The sequence below is a fragment of the Schistocerca americana genome, chromosome 3 (genome assembly GCF_021461395.2).
Source record: "Schistocerca americana isolate TAMUIC-IGC-003095 chromosome 3, iqSchAmer2.1, whole genome shotgun sequence".
Taxonomy (NCBI): domain Eukaryota; kingdom Metazoa; phylum Arthropoda; class Insecta; order Orthoptera; family Acrididae; genus Schistocerca; species Schistocerca americana.
In genome coordinates, this window is record NC_060121.1 from 660370985 (window position 1) to 660385543 (window position 14559).

Below are 14559 nucleotides of genomic sequence, written 5' to 3' on the forward strand. Positions count from 1 at the left end.
GAAATCAACACATAACAAAGTGAAGGCTGCGATGACACTTGGTACAGAGGTGCTCAAAATGATCGTTATTTGCCGTTGCCTTTCCCTATACTGAGCGACATGTTTGACAAGCTTTGCGGCTTATAAGCGGCCCTCTTGCTCTAATGAACTGGTTTACGGATCTCAACAAACCCGCTCCAGAGTTTGGTTTAACAAGGTCAGATTCAGCCTTGGCAAAAACTCTAAAGTGGCTTCTGGCCAGTACAGCTATGGCTGCGTAACTTTCAATTGCGTGACTCCTGAAATTGACGCTGGTAGATGGAAGGCTGGTCTTATTATGTTAAACTTAGTTCCATTGATTAAAATTCCGCTCCGCTCAAAACAGCTTGCTGCTACTACCAAATTCTCGTAGGTGGAGAAGATCCAATGCATCCCGACCCGTTGCAAGCTCAGTTTTGGCTCGATGACGTCCATTGGACAGTCTATTCCTTTCCCCCCGGGGTAAAAATAACTGCACCGTGCATGTGTTCAGATTGGTACTTACCACCCTGGCTGGATATACCGTTGCCTTCCCTCTATGGCAGTTTCGGAATTCCTCCCTTGCCATCTTGGCGTACCGGTTTCTAGTTGCCGAGATCTGCAATACCTCTTTAGTTTTCACTTACACAAACTTGCTCAACGCTCCCCACTTCACTGGATATGAGTGGACCGTGTAGCACTGAAACTTCGCGTTCTTCCGCATAAGCGAGATTTAGACCGAAATATACACTTGTACGCAGTCGGTTGTTACCGTTACTGTTGCAACATGGTAGAAAAACGGCAAATTTTGCTCGCTGGGCTCCATTATTAAATATAACCCTGACGGTAGTTACTTCTGCGCCTTGCGCAACCCTCGTAAATATTGGTCCGGCGGTAACAAATCGGTACTTATCTGGTCTTGCAATGCGTGATGTAGCGCTTCTTGCAGATTCGTTTTTACACCCTGCACATCCCGCACACTGTCAGCTACTCCTTGCAAAAGTCTGGTTAACACCAGCCTGCTATCTAGTACTTGTAGATGCCCTTGTAGGGTTCACAGGGTACGATTTATTACGTCTTCCGACGCCTTAGCTTATTCCACTACCTGCCTTGCTAATGCGCGGAGCAACCATTTGTTGCCAAGCTTCTGTTGCCCTACTGTCCTCTGCGAGTTGCCTCACCACTCCCACCGTGTTGTTCAGTTCTTTTATATCGCTTTCGTCTGTGGTTCCAAAATCTGTCTTAAAATTTTTCCCCCTGCGTTCAGCCATCCTCGATTCCGTCTTACCCGTGGCACCGCTTCCTCCGTCCATCCTACCTGCTTCCGTAGTGTCTTATAAGCCTCATGCAATTTCTTATACTCTCCTGCAACTTCCTTCAGCATTCCCTTGCCCTCTGCACACTGCCTAAGTTCTTCGAACACTTCCTAAAGCCTCCTTACTTCATTCCGCATTTCCCATACGTTCCATACCAACCTTAACGCCCACTGGTGACTCGACACCACCACATCTTCCTGCCTCGAGTACAGCACACCCCCATCCAGGTGCTGCACCTGTAAGGCGTCCACCCCGATGATGAAGAGATGAATCACCGCCAATGCTCCCCCTTTCAGTGACCTGAGGACAGGGATCACCATCACCCTTCCTCCCTCTCCAAATGGACTGCTCTCCACAGCAGGCTATATTCGAAAATACACACAACATATGAAAATACAATGCCTAGTTACTCTACGCAAACCCAATGATACATGACACGAAAAAAAACTACAAATACTCTACTACTTTCTGGACCGCAAAGCATACGGTACTCTATCTTCCTGGTTTTCCCTCTGCTAAGCAACTCTCTTCACTCTCTCTTTCTTCCTATTTCCTTCCTGTGACACTCCTGGAATCACATCCGGGCAACCCTTAAATGGCCGTAACCGCCCAGTGTGTACTATCGTTGTTCTAGTTGGCAGCTGAAGCTTAACATTAACGGGGGATGTGGTTTCAACAACTTGGTATGGCCCTTTTAGCATATAGGGCCTGGACAGCATTACCTATTGCCCCACTCGACACTACGGGAAACTTCATTTCAGCTTTACTGCGTCGTCCTGCCTTTCCAAAGTCTTTGTGTTCGCCTTTTGTACCTGTTACCAAACATCCAGAATTGTCCTTGCGAATTGACATACAGATTCACCGGTCCTTCTGTCTGTAGCCTCACCAAATCAAATGGTGACGCATTTTTCGCCCGTACATTACCTCAAACCGGTATTTGCATGGACTTTTGCGTTGCATGTGCACACAATATTCCTCAAATATTCGTCCCACTGATTGTGATGAGAATCCACATAAAAACTCAGCATCTTCCCGATTGTTCTGTATACCCGTTCTGTCCTTCCATTGGCTTGTGGATGCAACACGCTCGTCCTCAACTTCTTTACGTTCAACAATTTACACAGCTCCTTCATTGAAACCGACATAAAGTTGGTCCCTTGGTCAGTAATTATTGCCTCCGGCACAATAAACTTCAAAATCCAGTAGTTTACTAACGCTCGCGCGACTACTGCTGCCTGCTGATTTGGCATAGCCACCATCTCCACATACCTCGAAAAATGGTCTACTATTGTCAGAACGAATCTGTTCCCTGATGGTGGTCGCCTGAAAGGTCGTAAGACGTCGATCCCCAGCATAGAGAATGGACATGCCGCTTACAGCAATCGTTGTAACTGTATCTGTTTCCGGCTCAAATCTGCTCTCTGCACACATAGTATACAATTCTCGACATACTGCTCAACATCTACTTTTCTACCTCTCCACCAATACCTCTCCGCCACTCTCCTGTTCGTCGCTCTACACCCTCCATGACCGGATAACACGTGATCATGTGCTTCCTTTAAAACCTCATCCCTCAACTTCGCTGGCACTACTACCCTTGGCCCTAACTTCGTTTCCCTGCACAGAAGACCGTCGTCCATATTAAATTGTGGCTGTATCAAATACAATTTACAATCGTTGTCCGCATCCTGTAATTATTGCCATACTGCTAGGTCATAACCTATGACTTCTGCTTTTGCCACCTTCCTACTTAGTACATCCGTATCACCGTGCTTCTTCCCAGGCTTGTGCACCACCTCGTAGTCGAATTCACTAAGCCTCACAGCCCATCTAGTTAGTCTAGTGGACGGATCCTTAGACCCTAAAAGCCACTTCAATGCACTACCCACAATGTTCTCCCATATAAATAACATTTAAAATATATGATTACATAGATTACGCTAAGCATCTCTCTCTCAGTTGCTGAGTAATTCATCTCTGCTGCATTCAACGACCTAGACGCATAGGCTACAGGATGTTCTTTCCCATCAATTTCCTGACTAAGAACACACCCTAATGCTTGATTCGATGCATCGCATGCTAGTATAAACTCCTTTTCAAAATCTGGAAACACAAGAACCGGACTTGATGTTAACACTTCTTTCAGTTTGTCAAATGCTTTCTGACACGCTTACAGCCTGTACCAACCTCGGATCTGTTCGTACTCCGCCCTTACTGATAATATGACCCAAATATTTTACTTCTTCTAATGCAAAATGACACTTCTCCAGTGTCAGCGTCAAACGAGCTGCTCTTAACCTTATAAAGACTTCCCTTAATCGCTGTCTATGTTGCTCCATACTGCTTGAAAACACTATAATGTTATCCAAATAGACCAGACACTGCTGTGGTTTCAAACCCCTCAAGACACAGTCTAGCAATCTCTGAAATGTTGCTGGAGCGTTTTTTAAACCGAATGGCATTCTAATGTACTGGTAATGGCATGCAGGAGTAGAGAAAGCAGTTTTTGGACAATCCTCTGGAGCCACCTCTAACTGATGATAACTACTTGTCAAATCCATCGTAGAAAAGTACTGGTACTGTCCTAAGTGATCCAAAGTCTCCGATATGTTTGGAATGGGGTATGCGTCCATTACTGTCTTATTATTGAGGTATCGGTAGTCACAACATAACCTGCGTTTCTTAGTTCCATCCATAGATTTTTTAGGCACAACGACAATGCCTGCTTCCCGGCAATTATTACTATGCTCTATAATAACGCTGTTGAGTAGTGAAATCCTCCAAAATCGGCTGCAAAATGGTTCAAATGGCTCTGAGCACTATGGGACTTAACTTCTGAGGTCATCAGTCCCCTAGAACATAGAAATACTTCAACCTAACTACCCTAAGGACATCACACACATCCATGCCCGAGGCAGGACCGTAGCGGTCGCGCGGTTCCAGACTGTAGCGCCTAGAACCGCTCGGCCACCAAGGCCGGCCGAGGCTGCAAATACCTCGGTTTTCTGTATGGTTTACGGTAAACAGGTGCTTCATTTCCTGTTCGTATCCTATGTTGAACTAATGGAGTTGCTGGTAACTGCTCTTGTGGAAAAACAAATCCTCAAATTCCCGCAATAATTCTCCCATATGCTGTCTTTCTCCTCCTTTGAAATGCTTAATTTTGTCACGCAATGCAGTTCTATTGGCAGTTAGTGGTTTATCGCTTCGCCTGCCTCTTGAACACCAGTCTTCATCATCTGGCACATCCAAATGTGCAAATAAAGCTCCTTTCCTCTAATTCGCGTCCACTGCACTAAAATTATCCATGTCGTTCCCCCCCTGTACCCGTACAACACTACGTTTCACAAAACAACCCAATGAACCAAAAACTTCATTATCCTCTAATGGTTCAATAACACATACTGTACCCGCAGGTAGATATGACTCCACACTTACCCAAAGCGACTTCCCGGTGCCACTAGCCACACACTCAAGCGAATTAAGCCTTAATGCTAATGTACGCGGTTCAATTTGTTTGTTCATTACGTTGAACGCCCCTCGCGACATCTCTGCACTGACAAATGTTTCCCCTAGCTGAGATAACATTCCACCAAGGTCAACAGTTCGTTGTCCAAGGCCAATTTTGGCATGATGTTGATGCAAGAAATCTACTGCTAGGATCATGCCGTAGCCCTCGCTTACCCATGGTACTACCCCTATGCACGCATTAAATCGGACTTCCTCTATTCAAACGTCAACTGTCACCGACCCCAAAGGTGTGACCCCCCCCTTATCCTCCACTCCGCGCAACCTATAACGTGGTGGGTCTAACTTCCTTCGCCCCATTATGTTCCTAGTAGCTACTGACACTTGCGCCCCTGTGTACAACAAAATCTTAAACTTTTTAGTTCCTATGGATCTTACCACTGAGCATTCCACCTCTGCATACGTATTCGTAGCATTGAAATCGAACGAGTGCTCCCTTAGGTGGGTCTTGGGTCTGTTCGACCTTTAAATTCTTACATGATCTGAGTTCAGACCGGCGTGAGCCAGGTCGGTTTCTATCCTAAGATTATTAATTCATATTAGTACGCTTGTCCACCTCTCCTATCTCCACTTCTCCATCCTCCCCGCTGCCGATTTCCACTCCTTCCTTTATTCCTCGGTGACTGGGTACATTGCCTCTGCAAATGTCCCGTACGACCACACTTCAAACATTTCACACCCGCTGAAAACACAGTTTGCCTCTCGCGTACCCCTGTTGCCACGTCAACTTCCTCACATTGAATTGCCAGCTGAATGGTAGAATACAAATCTTTCTGCGTCCCTTGACGCACTTTCAGTGACATATGCAGCGGTAAACCTCTCAAAAATACATCAAGTGCCATTTGCTCAGCCTCCTGCAACAGAAAACTATTCGTTTCATCGCTCTGACCGAACTCGTATGTATACTCATTAATTTCCCTTATCCTGTCTGCAAATTTTTCGTCGTCTCCTCCTGTATTTTTGACATTCTACACTACTGGCCATTAAAATTGCTACACCACGAAGATCCCGTGCTACAGATGCGAAATTTAACCGACGGGAAGAAGATGCTGTGATATGCAAATGATTAGCTTTTCAGAGCATTCACACAAGGTTGGTGCCGGTGTCGACACCTACAACGTGCTGATAAGAGGAAAGTTTCCAACCGATTTCTCACACACAAACAGCAGTTGACCGGCGTTGTCTGGTGAAACGTTGTTGTGATGCCTCGTGTAAGGAGGAGAAATGCGTACCATCACGTTTCCGACTTTGATAAAGGTCAGATTGTAGCCTATCGCGATTGCGGTTTATCGTATCGCGACATTGCTGCTCACGTTGGTCAAGATCCAATGACTGTTAGCAGAATATGAAATCGGTGGGTGCAGGAGGGTAATACGGAACCCCGTGCTGGATCCCAACGGCCTCGCGTCACTAGCAGTCGAGATGACAGGCATCTTGTCCTCATGGCTGCAATGGATCGTGCAGCCACGTCTCGATCCCTGAGTCAACAGATGGGGGCGTTTGGAAGACAACAACCATCTGCACGAACAGTTCTAAGACGTTTGTAACAGCATGGACTATCAGCTCGGAGACCACGGCTGCGGTTACCCTTGACGCTGCATCACAGACAGGAGCGCCAGCGATGGCGTACTCAACGACGAACCTCGGTGCACGAGTGGCAAAACGTCATTTTTTCGGATGAATCCAGGTTCTGTTTACAGCATCATGTTTGTTACATCAGTGTTTGGCGACATCGCGGTGAACGCACATTGGAAGCGTGTATTCGTCATCGCCACGCTGGCGTATCACCCGGCGTGATGGTAAGGGGAGCCATTGGTTACACGACTTGCTCACCTCTTGTTCGCATTGACGGCACTTTGAACAGTGGACGTTAACTTTCAGATGTGTTACGACCCGTGTCTCTACCCTTCATTCGATCCCTGCGAAACCATACATTTCAGCACGATAATGCACGACCGCATGTTGCAGGTCCTGTACGGGCCTTTCTGGATACAGAAAATGATCGACTGCTGCCCTGGCCGGCATATTCTCCAGATCTCTCACCAATTGAAAACGTCTGGACAATGGTGGCCGAGCAACTAACTCCTCACATTACGCCAGTCACTACTCTTGATGAACTGTGGTATCGGGTTGAATTTGCATGGGCAGATGTACCTGTACACGCCATCCAAGCTCTGTTTGACTCAATGCCCAGGCGTATCAAGGCCGTTATTACGACCAGGTGTGGTTGTTCTGGGTGTTGACTTCTCAGGACCTATGCACCCAAATTGCGTGAAAATGTAATCACATGTCAGTTCTAATATAATATATTTGTCCAATGAATACCCGTTTATCATCTGCATTTCTTCTTGGTGTAGCAATTTTAATGGCCAGTAGTGTATTTAATCTCTCTCTAAAGCACCGAGCGCTATTCTGTTTTTTGTACCTTTGTAAAAGCCCTTCCTTTAACTGCTTAAACTGTCCTGCCCTTCTTAAGGCTTCGGAACACCTTACATATGTTTTCGTTTCAGTCGTTAATCTAATCTTGACTATATGTAACAACCTGCTCATCAGACCAACCATTCACCACCGCTGAAGTCACCAAGTCCTCCACAAATGAACGCACATCTTCAGATGCCTTGCCAGAAAACGGAATAATCAAACTCGCGGCAGCTGGATCAATCTCCTGCACCCTAGACAACAACGACTGATCAGATGTGGTTTCCCACTCACTTCTAGATGTTAATTCATTTCTCAACTGCATATTGCCTGCTGTCAATTGTGCTACTTTTTCCAACAAAATCAACACCACCTCTGGTTCCGACACATCTCACGTCCCTGATTCTGCCATTGTGTTGCTTTCATTCCCAGTTAGTCCCAGAACAAAACATTTAAGGACAAGAATAACCCGAATCCCTACACCTCAGTATCATCATACTCAGCAACACCATACTCAAACCAACACAAAAGTAATTAAATGCCACAAAAAAATAATGAATGTTGCTGCCCTAAACACCCTAACACTTGTTCTGACCAAAAAAAAAAAAAAATAATATGCATATACGCAAAACATCTAAAATGGCATGCCACGAGCCATACTCAAAAACACAAAAAGGCAAGAAAACGTCCAATACTCAAAAGAAAATTGGTCAAAACTCACCACATCTTGTGAATGTAATGCGGACGGTGGGCTCGAACGTCGTGCTGGACAGACGACGTCTGTTATTCCGACACCAAATGTAGTGGCTACTTCTGCCACCGAATGTAACAGCAACACCAAATGTAGTGGGAAGAGGTAGAAGGCTTTCCAAGTGATTTATTGTTTCTAACTACAGTGCCCCCATTCCTCTCGATCTGCATCACTGGGTCCCACAGTGCTGAGGACACCACTTCGCTGTCTGTGAAATGGCATGACATGGAATGGCTGCCTCAGCGACCTGTGCATGCACTGCTGTGTGTCGGCCTTGTATGGCAGTGGAGTTGCGGCGTCATCACGATGACGGCAGTTGACTCAGCAGTCTGTGTCCCTGCTGACTCAGCGCCACTTGGTGTGAGCTGCAGTCGGCCAGCTGCATGCTTCTCGCCGGTGTGGCTAAAATTGCGGTGACAACAAGCACCCGCGAATCTGCAGCCCTCACATTGGGATGCCTCCGGCGTGTGTTGGAAGCCAGGACAACTGCCTGTGGTAGCGAGTCATCGAGTGGGCTGCCGCTTACTGGCTACAGACCCTGTGTCGGCCTCAGAGGGTCGAACCAGTGACCCGCAGTGGCTTGGAACGCTGGCGCCCCCTCTGCTGCTGTGTGTAGCTGTTGGTGTAACATGCCCTACCATCCAGGAGAGCTGCCACACGTGAATGAATCTTGTTAGAAACCCGCACCTATTTATACCTGGCTGTGTGCCTCTGTTTTGCCACATGTGCCGCTTCGTGTCACATACTCATAACATGCTAGGTTCGCCAGTGGGCCCCTTCTGTCTGTGATTAGTGACATGCAAAACCGCTACGTATACTCTTTCAGCAATGTGATGGCCCTGTGGCCTCTATTCTACTTCGCAACTGTTGGTATGCGTAACTCACTGCAATCTGGGCCGCACCTGGCTGTAACTTGTGCTCAGAATATAGCACAAAACTAACTTTCCCTATCCTAAACCGTGGTGCCGCTACACATGAATGAACTCTGAGGGACCAGTCTACTGATTTTCTGCCTGTCTGTATGTATTAGGTACTACTGAATTGTTAAACTGTGCATGTTCCAGTGACACTGATGTGATCACCATCTATGTTTGATGTCAACATACAAGAAGCACTGACAATGGCAGGTGGCAGGACTAGTAGTGGAGAATATAAAAAGCCTGTCAGGGGTCATTGTCTCATTGTGAAAATGGAGTGATTTATCCAAGAGGATGTAATCATTGACTTTTAGGCCAAGGATGGAAGCATTTCTGAAACGGCTAGTTTTGTAAACTGTACGCGTGACGCCATGGTTAAAGTATACCGTGTATGACAAAATGACGCTGTCCAAAACTGCCACACAAGCAACCTTGCTGCATCATGGTCTATAGATGATAGGATCCAACGATGCCTGTGGAAATGTGCATGGGTGAAAAAACGTGCAACTGTTGAGCAACTGACTGCCCATATGAACCAAGGGTCCTCAATGATCATTCAGCGAACGTTGCTGCATTTAGTCCTCTGCGGCAGGCGCCTGGTTCATGCACCTGGAATTTGCACACCAATACAGCAACTGGACGTCCATTGAAGAGCAGAAGACTCAGTTTCTGTGCCTCATTAGACAAATGTTCGTTGATATGTACAGTGTGAAATGTCTGGAAGCAAACATCCTGCAAAAACGTTAGGGTCTGGGGAATGTTTCTGAGCCATTCTCTTGGTGATCTCGTCATTCTATAAGTCACAATGCATCAGCACCAGTATGCAAATATCCTTGGGAACTACATGCGTTTATTTTTCCTTGGTATGTTGGCATCTACGAGCAGGACAATGGAATGTGTCACACAGCTCGAAATATAGTTGTGCGGTTTGAAGAGCACCAGCAAGTTTTTGCTGTACTCCCCTGGCCACCACACTTCCTGGATTTAAACACACTTTTGTGTAACAGTGACTGAGTCTATTGTGGCAACTTAATTCAAGTGTCTTATTTGTATTATTTCTTACGTATACTTTGTTGTTCTGAGTTTTAAGTTCTTTGGTTATTCCTTCTTCTGTGTGCACTCTGGACTGTTTATATTCTGCAAGTATCATTATGGGCGCTTAGTCCTTTTCTCATTGCTTATTACACATGTTCTCTGGACTGTTTGTACGACATTTGTCAACACAGTCCCCAGCCACTTACCACATCAATTAGACTAGGTGCTAGAGAATACAATGTGACACCATTGTGATGAGTAGGACTGTTATGACATACTGACCTCAGGAGTCATAACGCAGAAGGATGCTTGACAGATATGGTGTGAGACACAGAGGTGAATCATACTGCAGGGTAGAGAGTTATACAAGTTGGTCAATGACTTTATTCACTCAAAGAATGAACAGTGCCGCTGGTGATTCAGGCGGCGGTAAGGCGGCGTGTGAACGTGTGTCAGCGCAGATGTCAGCACCAGAATCTGCTGCTTCGGCACCCAGCCGCTCCATCCATGCAGACGTAACACTCCTGCCATCTCCTGGAGGTGTGGGCGGTAGTATTTGTCGGTCGAGTTGAAAGCCCCACGCCTGCCCTCTAGACACAGCTGGCTTTTCACTCAAGTGCTACTCATAGACACCATGTAGAACGCTGAAGGGAAACAGTCGGTAGCTGTCATTGTTAAGTTGAGTGGCAGCTACTTCAGTCTCCTACCCAAGACGGCTTGGTCGTTGATGGAGGATAGCCTTCGACGCAGTACGCCGCTGGATCGCTCCCCCCAGCTCCGCCCCTCTAGGCGGCAGCTTGTAGTTCACTGGACAACATCACCTAGACGGCGATGGCTGGCCGCTTCCTGCTCCCTGGAACCGTGTAGAACCAAGTTTTTGACCTGCCTCACCATAGTTGTGACGCGTCCATACTGCGGATCTCGGCAGTTGATACAGCGGGCTGGCTGGCCGACGAAATGCATCACAAGATGTGGTTGGCCTGCAACTTCAACAATCATCATTCTCTCCTTTGGAAGACGCGGATTTCAGACTCGGACGGAATGGCGACATAACTTCTCACCTTGAGCTCTGGGCTCCGTTATTTATACTCCTCTGACATTGTCTATGTTTGGGGGATAATATATATATATATATATAAGTTGCTAGGCGCTGTTGTGACTAATTTCGGGTTTTTCACAGCATGTCAGTGCCCTAAGTTGCGCCTATTTACTCCACACCTGTCTCCACACTTGTTTGTAGCGCCCACCAGGCAACGCTTACTCAGCTGTGAAAGGTGTTGTAAGCCTGCCTCACAGAACTCTTTGCTTAATATCAACTTTGCCAGTGTCCAGTATCTGGTGTGTCCATCAGTTCTTAACTCCTAACTTATGGCCATAGCTGCGCAAAATTTTCCTGGCGCAGCAGAATGTTGTCTTTGCTCGTGATCCCAGCCGGCCGGTGTGCCCGAGCGGTTCTAGGCGCTTCAGTCTGGAACCGCGCGACCGCTACGGTCGCAGGTTCGAATCCTGCCTCGGGCATGGATGTGTGTGATGTCCTTAGGTTAGTTAGGTTTAAGTACTCTAAGTTCTAGGGGACTGATGACCTCAGATGTTAAGTGCCATAGTGCTCAGAGCCATTTGGACCATTTTCGAGACCCCAGCGCCCAACATCAGCACATTCTCTGGTTTCGACTCTTGGGCTAGAATGATCTGTCATTCCTCCAAAGACGCTCAGTCGCCCTTCTGAAAGTGTCCCCAGCAGAATTTCAAGCTGTCATAGAGACTGTGGGTGGACACCCTCCATATTAATGTCCACTATTAGGTATCCCAATACTTTCCAACAGACACCGTAGTTGTAGTAGAACTAGTAGTAGCTATAGCTCTTTATTCACCCTCAGATCATTCGTACCATGTATTACATCTTACAGGTTAACAAACAAAGAAAATGTACTAATGGGTTGACTTAGTCGTATTTGCAGGAGTGCATCTACTTACTGATCTTGTTCAGCAGGGACTTACACGTTATGAGCAATGAGCGTTTGAACACACTTGCTCAGAAACAAGTTTGGTGATGATGTCGAAACTGACATCAATAGTGTCTGGCGTGGTCTGTAATGTTGGAGATACCCATTTACCAAAATGATGCCTGGCATATCAGGATCGTCTCTGTATTCGTTTTCAGTACAGCGATATAGTCACAGGAAGCTACTATATTTTTTGAACTTGCTATCCGCAGGCAATCTGTTCAATAGATGTGTGATCCTGTCGGAAGAATAATGTCTTGTGTAATATGTGTACCGTGTGTAATACGTGTAGTATATGTAAAATGTGAGAAAATCTTCCACTATGTGGACCTGTTGCTCCATGCTGGTAATTTTTTCTGCTAGTGTACAACCGTGCTTACAGGGTAACTCATTTAGTTATTCATGTTACTCTCTTACAGACAAGGGATCAAGTCATGGATAATTCGTTGCTCGGGAAACACGCAAAACCGTTGCTCGCTAATGGAAATTTACAAGTGGGTTGTTCTTTAATTCATGGAATGCAGTACCTTTACCCAGAATTTTTGCACGTTATCTGTTCTCAGTAATAGCTGGAGCCGTTAGGTCAGGTTGACAAAACTGATAATAATTCTGTTTTGATTCAAATTAATTGATAAATCTGGAGAGGTGCAGATAACTGATACGGCAAGTGCTGAACGCTGGTGGCAGTGCTGCGTGGCTGTCCTGAGAGATGAGTCGGGCCCTCGCCTTGTGCCTGCTGACCGCAGCCTGCAGCGTGGCGCCCACGCTGGGGCGCGTCAGCCGCGTGCTGGGGGGTGAGCCGGTGGACATCTCGCAGGTCCCATGGCAGGTCTCCGTGGAGTTCATAGAGGCGCACAAATGCGGCGGCTCCATTGTCAGCCCTAGATTTGTCATGTCGACTGCGTGGTGCATCGTAGGCGCCGCCGAACCAATCTATTACGTGCTGCGGGTGGGTACGTCAACTCGCGAGAGTGGCGGCGCCACGTACACCGTCTCCGATATGTTTTGGCACGAGGATTTCGACTATGTTACGACAGACAGAGACATTGGTTTCTTCGAGATCTCAGGTTCCATCTCGTTTGATGACAACGTTCAGGTATTCCGTCTAGCAATATTTAAAATTTAGTCACTGAGAAAAATCTTACAAAATCACACTATGGTTTCACAACGAGTTCCCATTCTCGGCTGATTTGAATCTTCGTGGCAGATTAAACAGTTTACTGGACCTGGACTCGAACTCGGAACTGAAGCCTCTCGAGGGGCAAATGTTCCACAGACTTTTTTTAATACAGAGTGATTCCATGATGATTTATTAATTTGAATTATGGGTCCCTGGTCTGGAAACGACCAGTCGAAAATCATTCTGATATCTCCGACGTTTGAACAAATGTACTGGTACTGTTGTTGCTAAGCATGTAGGTTAGGCAGTTTTAGAAGTGGTAGTACAGACCTAACCAAGAAAAAATGTGCACTAAGTATGAGCTCTAAAATGCCTACCTTAACAGCTATGGGTACTCATTCGGTGTTAGAAAGATTTTCACATATAATTTTCAACATAGTCGTTTCCAGACCAAGGTCTCTAACCTGACAGTGACATTTACCCTTCTCCACTATCCACGAAAGTCTGTATACTAAAAACTGAGATGAGAAAAGTAATGGGATGCATCTTAATTCTTTTGCACAGTGGAGTGCAGCAACTCGACGCAGCATGGAATCAACACGTCGTTGGAAGCCCCAACAGAAATATTCAGCCATGCTGCCTCTACAGCCGTCCACAATAGCGAAAGCGTTGCCGGTGAAGGATTTCATACAAGACTGACCTCCCGATTGTGTCCCATAAGTGTTTGACGGGTTTCTTGTCTGGGGACTTGGATGGCCAATCCATTAGCTCGAACTGTCCAGAATGTTCTTCAAACAAGTGCCAATAACTGTGGCTCAGAGACATGGTGCATTGTCATCTATAAAAATTGCATCGTTATTCGGGAATATGAAATCCATGATTGGCTGCAAATGGTCTCAAAGTAGCTGAGCATCGCCGTTTTCAGTCAATGATTGGTTCAGTTCGACCAGACGACCTAGTGCATTCCACGCGAACACAGCCCACGCCATTATTGAGCCGCCACTCACTTGCACAGTGCCTTGTTTATAAAGTGGGTCCATTGCCATGCTGTTAGCAAAGGCACTCGGGTGTCTGCTGCCATAGCCCATACGTTCTTCGTATGCCAAACATTGACTTCTGCTGTTATTTCGCTCAGAGGTTCTTCTCTGTTAGCACTAATACCACTATACAAATGTATCTGCGCTCGGTCTTTAAGTGGAGGTCGTCAGCGTTCTCCGTGACGAGAGATAATGGTTAACTGTGGTATTCTCCGCGCGCTCCTGACACTGTAGATCAAAGAACACTGAATTCCCTAACGATTTTGGAAATGGAAAGTCCTATCCTTCTAGCTTCAACTACCATTCTGCTTACAAAGTGTGTTAATTCCCGTCATAATCACGTCGGAAACCTTTTCTCGTGAATCACCAGAGTACAAACGACGGCTCCACAATGCACTGCCCTTTTATGCCTTGTGTACGCGACACTACCGACATAT

General features: G+C 46.4%; 1 protein-coding gene across 1 annotated transcript; it reads left to right on the forward strand.

Moving 5' to 3' along the window:
* Positions 1-12674: 12674 nt before the first annotated feature.
* LOC124606286 (vitellin-degrading protease-like) lies at positions 12675-13091 on the forward strand. Its single transcript, XM_047138268.1, has one exon. The coding sequence runs from the start codon at positions 12675-12677 to the stop codon at positions 13089-13091; it is 417 nt and encodes a 138-aa protein (XP_046994224.1).
* The last annotated feature ends 1468 nt before the right edge of the window (positions 13092-14559 follow it).

Excerpts from the sequence above, each read along its gene's own strand:
- LOC124606286 (XM_047138268.1), top strand. The coding sequence starts at position 12,675 with ATGAGTCGGGCCCTCGCCTTGTGCCTGCTGACCGCAGCCTGCAGCGTG.